The sequence below is a fragment of the Anser anser genome (genome assembly GCF_964211835.1).
Source record: "Anser anser genome assembly, chromosome: 14".
NCBI lineage: Eukaryota > Metazoa > Chordata > Aves > Anseriformes > Anatidae > Anser > Anser anser.
The window spans coordinates 13130525-13136854 of record NC_139735.1 but is presented as its reverse complement, the minus strand read 5'-3'; the positions used below and the strand labels follow the sequence as shown (position 1 = coordinate 13136854).

General features: G+C 67.5%; 2 protein-coding genes across 11 annotated transcripts; both read right to left on the bottom strand.

Annotated features, from left to right (window-relative positions):
• Window positions 1-4714, bottom strand: SLC23A1 (solute carrier family 23 member 1). Of its 10 annotated transcripts, none has more exons than XM_083798768.1 (15): window positions 4575-4714; window positions 4045-4107; window positions 3834-3941; window positions 3595-3752; window positions 3432-3520; window positions 3283-3350; window positions 3027-3208; window positions 2795-2915; window positions 2553-2709; window positions 2248-2395; window positions 1934-2039; window positions 1725-1854; window positions 1322-1465; window positions 856-951; window positions 1-779 (listed from the first exon to the last, which is right to left on the bottom strand). In XM_083798768.1, exons 1-15 carry the CDS (start codon window positions 4614-4616, stop codon window positions 526-528), a joined length of 1866 nt encoding a protein of 621 aa, XP_083654894.1. In that variant the 5' UTR covers window positions 4617-4714; the 3' UTR covers window positions 1-525. The 10 variants fall into 10 exon arrangements, 8 of the variants coding, with proteins under 8 accessions (XP_083654894.1, XP_083654895.1, XP_083654893.1 ...); XM_083798769.1 differs by having other exon boundaries at window positions 3595-3732; window positions 4575-4636; XR_014572367.1 differs by lacking the exon at window positions 4575-4714 and having other exon boundaries at window positions 3283-3345; window positions 4045-4551.
• Window positions 4715-4718: 4 nt separating this feature from the next.
• Window positions 4719-6128, bottom strand: MZB1 (marginal zone B and B1 cell specific protein). The gene is made up of 4 exons (XM_083798790.1): window positions 5829-6128; window positions 5547-5653; window positions 5337-5441; window positions 4719-5265 (listed from the first exon to the last, which is right to left on the bottom strand). Exons 1-4 carry the CDS (start codon window positions 6021-6023, stop codon window positions 5079-5081), a joined length of 594 nt encoding a protein of 197 aa, XP_083654916.1. The 5' UTR covers window positions 6024-6128; the 3' UTR covers window positions 4719-5078.
• Window positions 6129-6330: the final 202 nt, after the last annotated feature.

Sequence of the window (6330 nt, the reverse complement as noted above, 5' to 3'; positions counted from 1 at the left end):
GGGCAAGTGCGTTTGGATGTTTTTTTAATGCAGAATCTTAAAATAGACCGGTCTGATTGCTGTACCCAGCACAGAGCCAACTGTGTCCGCTGTGCAGCCCTGCCGTGGCCAAGGGCGTGGTGTGAAAACCCTTGGCCCTGGCCGGTCCCAGCGCCTCTGATCAGAGCTGACGGGCTTCAGCAAAGCTTTGAACATGTCTCAAGCCAGCGGGAGGCTGAGCTGGGGCAATCGCACGGGAGCTGCTGGTGCTGAGGCCGGCGCCTGGGGAGCTCTACCACCTGCAGGAGCCCCCAGGATGGGCTCTGCACACTAGATTTAGCTAAAGCCAAGCCAGTGATGTCCCCAAAAGGCAACCAAATTCCCCCAGCCCCGCGTTCAGGACGAGCAAAAGAAGCCTTGGTGCTGGCCGTGGGGGATGCTCGCAGCCCCCCAGCGATGCTGCCTGGTGCGACCCCAGGCGCTCGGCTCGGCTCTTCCCCACCCCGTGCCCTCCAGCAGCGGGGCCCGAGGCGCACCGGGTCCCGCTCACACCTTGGTGCAGACGACGAGGCCGTCGGCGCCGTCCTGCGCTCCCTCGGCCGCCGCGCGGCTTTTCCTCGGCCGCCAGCTGAACACGAACCCGGTGAAGAGCGGGCAGATGGGCACGTGCCGCAGCCAGCGGCACCTCCGCACCGCGCTCATCCCGAAGGGGAAGTCGTAGCTCTTCAAGCTGGCCGAGGACGTGCTGTCGGCGTGCGCGCCCGCCTTCCACTGCACCAGTCCCCGCTCCTCGTGCGTCCCTGTGGGCAGGCACAGCCGCCGTGCATCCCGGCACGCCCGCACCGAGCCCCCCGGCTCCCGGCCCGCTTTAATTACCCGGGATGGTGTTGTCCAGGATGAAGGCGATGGAGCCCCCCACAAACATCTCGGTCGTCAGCAGCACCGTCAGGATCTGGTCCAGCTCGGGGACGCCTGCGGGAGGGCAGGGGCTGAGCCGGGGCGATGGGCACAGCAGGGAGCAGTGGGGACATCTCGCGTGTGGCATCCCAGGTTGATCAAATGGTGCTTCGAGGGGTCACTGCCCAGTGCAAGCTCTCCCCTACCACTTTGAGGTTCATTGAGTTTTCAGATTAACTATGTAAATCCTACCTTGGAGCTATTGTCCCATTTAAGTCATATTTTTTCCCTATAAATGCATTTAACACTGTGGGTTGGTGAGCAGAGCAGGGTCTGACATTAAGACGTATGGACAGAGAGTTTTGCCCTGCTCGCCCTAAGCACCCTCACCTGGGAACGTGCTGGTGGCAAACCACGAAAAAGGCTTTTAGCCGAGGGCGGGTACCTGTGTTAATGGCCTTGGGGTTGGAATCCAGGTAGTTGGGCAGCATCAGCCCGAAAAACATAGCGAAGCCCAGCACGAAGAGGTTGCGGGAGGAATTCATGTCGACGAACTGCAGGTTGGAGAGGCCGATGGCCGTGATCATGCCTGCAAGCAGAGACATGGCTGCGTCTGCCTTGGGGACGCGCTGGTGGGAGCAAGGCTGCGGGCGGTGCGGGACGAGCCCCGCACTGCCGGGCCCGGCACAGCCGGCGAAGCTCGCTCCGACCCAGCTGCCGCCCTCGGCACAGCTCAAATCTCATCCGCAGCTTCGTGTCCCTCGGGCTCCTCGGTCGAAGCTGGGCTGACGCACGCAGCACCCAGGTCCCCAGGGAAATGGCCCGACGCCGCTTTAGCATTCAGTTACCAAACAGCGTGCAGAACATCCCGCCGAGGATGGGGTCGGGCAGCGATGCGAACAGCGCGGTGAACTTGCCGATGGTCCCCAGGATGATCATGATCCCGGCGCCGTACTGGATCACCCTCCTGCTCCCCACCTGCCCGGGGACAGGGGCAGTGCGTGGCGGCGGCTGTCCCTGCGCCGAGCTGGGGACCCGCGCGGGGTGCGGGCGGTACCTTGGTGATGCCCAGGACGCCGATGTTGGGGCTGGAGGAGGTGGAGCCGTTGCCTGTTCCCAGCAGCCCCGCGATGATGCAGGAGATGCCCTCTGTGAAAATGCCCCTGGGGGATGAACGGAGGGGACGTCCCCTGGGGTGGGTGGTGGGGACGTACCCGAAGGTGCCGGGACATGGCGGTGGGGAGGAGGAGGAGGCCCGGTACCACCAGGGAACCAAGGCACAAAGCGGCCAAGGGTGCAGATTTGGAGCCAGGCGCAGGCAGAAAGCACCTGCTGGGGCACAGAGCAATGTCCCTGTCCCCATGGCTGTACCTGTTGATGGCGTGCACCGGGGGAGCGGGCGCTCCCGCCAGCCGCGCGCAGGAGTAGTAATCCCCGATGGACTCGATGATGCCGGCCAGCGTGGCGCTGAACATGCCCAGCACAGCCGCCGAGGTCACCGTGGGCAGCCCCCACTGACCTGCCAAGGGGACACGCCACCGCTCTGTGGACCTGACACCGCTCCCGGTGGGGACCCCTTGTGCTCTCCGGTGATGCTGTGCCTGCTCCCTGCACCCTGCCAAGGGTGCACGTCTCCATGGCATGGCCGTGGGGCACCCACATGTGCTGGCACTCACAGGGGTAGGGGACACGGAACCAGGGTGCCACCGAGAGGATCTCCCCGCGCGCGTCCGTCCTGGCCTTGTAGCCGTACTCCTCGGGGCTGCTGGGGAAGACGCCGGTGCGCGTCAGCAGGTAGCAGAGCAGCCACACCACCATGATGGCCAGGATGATCTGCGGGCAGCGGCCGGGTGTCGCATGGGGATGGAGATGCCCCCGGCATTGCTCCCCAAAAGCCCCCCCCGTCCCGTGCCCCTACTGGGAACAGCTTGAAGATCTGCACGTGCAGCAGGACGAAGCCCTGTCCCCAGCGGTACCCGGGCAGGCGCACGGTGACGTTCCTCAGGTACTGGGCAAAGAGGACGATGAGGACGATGGACCTGGGGAGGGCAGAGCTCCCTGAGGGCCACCGGCATGCTACCGGTGCCACCCGCAGCTTTGGTGCGAGGGCCCTAAAAACCTGCCCACATCCCCCACGCCCACGGCCCTACAGCGCCGCAATGCCCCAGTGCGAGCCGGCCCGCTCGCCGGCGGCCTGGAAGACGGAGAGGCCGATGAGGGCGACGGTGGGGGTGACGGTCAGCGGCCCGATGTAGCTGAGCAGCGCCCCGGGGAGCCCCAGCAGCCCGATCACCACCTCCACCAGGCTGGACACCACGATGGCCCCCTGGATCTGCGGGGTGACGGCGACACGTGAGGGGGGGTCCTGGGCTCCGGGGTGGGCATGGGGGGGGGGCCGAGCCGTACCTCTCGCATGCGGGGCTGCCAGATGTGGGAGGTGTTGAGCGGCAGCGTCCAGTTGCCGTAGATCTGCTCTGGGGATGGAGAAGGGGTGAGGTGAGCCCCAGGGGCCGCCAGGAGCCGGTGTCCCCCCCACCAGCACCATCCAGCCCTACCTTCAGGTGGGCACCGCCACTTCTCCAGCGCCAGGATGGACTTGGCGGGGACGAGGAAGGCCAGCGCGCTCGCCTGGAACAGGGGCAGCCTGGGGACCAGAGGGGACGCCTGCACCCAGCGGCACGGGGACGGGGTCCCGGCGGCGGAGGGGACGTCCCCTACCTGATGCCCACAGTGGTCTGGATGAGGGTGGTGATGCCGACGCAGGTGAAGATGGTGCCGATGAGGTAGCTGACGGTGAGCTGGTCCTTGCCCACGCACAGGCTCTCGGCCAGCAGGAAGGGGACGGCGATGGTGCCGCTGAAGCAGGTCAGGTAATGCTGGGGGCATGGCGGGGGGGGGAAACACGCTCAGCAGGGACCGGGGGTGCCTCTGGGAGATGTTTGGGGCCGGCACCGTACCTGGAAGCCCAGCAGGATGCAGAGGTACCAGGGGGGCACGTCCTCGATCTTGTAGAGCATGTCGAACTGCTGCCGGGCCGGGGGGGGGGCGGCATCCACCGCAGGGCCCTGGAGCACGGGGGGCACTGCTGGAGGGGCAGCGCTGTCCCCGCTGCCAGCCCCGCAGGAGCCCTCGGGGATGGGGACGGTGCCGCGGGGGCTCGGTGCTCACCCTGCCCATCCCGTGGGGACGCGGGCGGCCGGCGGGGACGCGGGCGAGGGCCGGGCTGGCGTCCTGGCAGGCAGGGAGAGGCAGCAGGCGGGTCAGCGTCCTGCCGGGCGAGCCATGGGAACGGGGCAGTGGCCTCCTGGGGACACTGGGGACGCAGGGACATCGCCCGGCCACCCCTGGGAGGGCTGCGGGCCCCCTGCTCTGAGACCTGGCGTTGCAGCAGGGCGTCCCAAATGCACAAACCCCGCTGGGGTCCCCACCATGCTGGGGGGCCCTGCAGCATCCCACAGGTGCTGGGAAGGCGGCGAGTCCCAGCTGCAGCATCCCACCTCATCCCCAGTGTGTCCCCTTGGTCCTGGGCTTCACCAACCCCCCTCAATCTCCTCCCCCATCCTTTGCCACCTGCATCTAGCTCTCAGCCCCGAGGTGGCTGCTATTCGGGGTGCCACCTCCCCCCTGCCTCCTTCCCCCCACTATGTCCCTGGCGATGGGGACAGGGCAAAGGGGGATGGGGACAGAGCCGCGGTCACCTGGGGCTGGGGCTGGGGCAGGTCTCCCGAGTGGGTCCCCATCCTGGGCGGCGCAGGGATGTCACCGCACGGTGTCTTTTATGGCGACGAGGAGGACTTTAGTCCGCGGGTTGTGAAACTGAGGAGCGCAGCGGCAGCAGGGGATGAGCGATTAACTGCTTTAATTAGGGCTGGCACCGCCGTTAGCACCGATTTGGTAAAACATTAGAGCGGGCGGGTTACAGAGTAACGGCCGGGTCGGCGGCACGGGGCACCGGGTGCCACCGGCGATGTCCCCGCGGACGCGGCGCTGCGATGGGGACAGGGACGAGCAGCGGCGCGGTGTCCCCAGCTTGGTGGTGGCCGGTGACAGCGGGGTGGTGACCACCTCCCCCGGCGTCCCCGTCGCACGTGTCCTGGTGCTGTGGGTACGAAGTCGGCTCCAAAGGTCGCTGGGGCATTAAGCATTAACTGCACCCGTGGGCGCGGTGGCGGCACCCCAAGGCCCCAGGGCTGAGCCGGGGGCTACAGCTCGTTCTGCAGCGCCTTGGGGGGGGCCGGGCGCCCTGCTTTGCCCCCTGCTGGAGGGGCACAGGGCCCCTTCTCGCCGTGGCACAGCAGCTCCCGCAGCGCCGAGGGGCCTCGTCGGTGCGCCCCGTAGAGCTGCTCCTCGCCCTGCTCGCCCACGAAGCTGTGGCACATCTTGGCCAGCCTGCAAGGGGCGGACAGCGTCAGGGTGCGGTGTGGCACTTGTCACCCCCCCGCCAGCCCCGCGCCCCTCACCTGCTGGGCCACGGGCCCCCCGTCATCGTCACGCTCAGGGGCTGCTGGCTCTGCAGCCCCGGCCCCGTCAGCCGCTTCTCCCCGTTCAGCTCCTGCACGCCGTAGCTGTGGGGGGGACACACGGGGTTGGGGGTCTGTACCTGCTGTGGTGGGTGGCCCTGGGGTGCAGGAGCACCCCGTGGCACTTGGAGGGGGCAGGACGCCACTCACAGCTCCCAGCTCTGCGAGCAGCTCCTCTCCAGCACCTCCACGTAGTCGGACTCGCGCAGCGCCTTCCTGCCCAGCTTCGCCTCCGCCTTGCTCAGCTGCTCCTCCAGCTGGGGCAGAAATGGGGCAGAAAGCGGCCGGTGATGGCAGCCACCCCTGTGACCCCCCGCTCCCACGTTCCTCCCCCCTTTTCCCTCCTTCAGCAGCAGCCAAAAGCGCTGGGTGAGGTGCCAGGCATGGCTGTCCCAGCGTGGTTTCGGGGTGCCCCCCGTCCCCGGTGCCCACCTGGAAGGCGATGGCGTAGCAGGCGTCACAGCGCAGGGACTCGGGCATGTGGGGCGAGTGCAGCTCCTCGGCGCTCAGCTGGGGCGCGGGGACGGAGCGGGACAAGGACGGGGACGGGGGGTCCTGGCACCCATCCCCGGCCCCTGGCCCCGCCACCAGGCTCAGGGCCATGCACGCCGCCAGCACGGGTCGCATCCTGCCGCCGTGGGGCCTGGAGGGGTGGCGAGCGATGCCGAAAGTGCAGTGGTGGAGACGCAGGCGTTATAAACCCCCGGGGTGCTGATGCGCGGCCGGTGCACCTGCATCCGCCCGACGTGCCCCGCGACACCCGCCCGGCCGTGCTGCCATCTGTCTGTCCATCCCCGGGGCTGCCGAGGGGGAGCTCTGCATGGGTTATCCCCAACATCTGCCCTCTCTTTTTTTTGTTTTTGGTTTACTTCAGTCCTGCGATGCCTGCGCCTGTCCTTGTCTCCCCCAAATCCTTCCCAAAACTCTCCAGAAT

Coding starts and splice junctions, on each gene's coding strand:
- MZB1 (XM_083798790.1), bottom strand. CDS start 6,023: ATGCGACCCGTGCTGGCGGCGTGCATGGCCCTGAGCCTGGTGGCGGGG. Junction 5,442..5,546: donor TGCTCGCAGAGCTGGGAGCT/GTGAGTGGCGTC, acceptor TCCCCCCCACAG/CTACGGCGTGCAGGAGCTGA. Junction 5,266..5,336: donor GGGGGCCCGTGGCCCAGCAG/GTGAGGGGCGCG, acceptor CGCCCCTTGCAG/GCTGGCCAAGATGTGCCACA.
- SLC23A1 (XM_083798763.1), bottom strand. CDS start 4,368: ATGCTGCAGCTGGGACTCGCCGCCTTCCCAGCACCTGTGGGATGCTGC. Junction 2,916..3,026: donor CACTGGGGCATTGCGGCGCT/GTAGGGCCGTGG, acceptor TGCCCTCCCCAG/GTCCATCGTCCTCATCGTCC. Junction 1,466..1,724: donor GATGTTCTGCACGCTGTTTG/GTAACTGAATGC, acceptor CTCTGCTTGCAG/GCATGATCACGGCCATCGGC.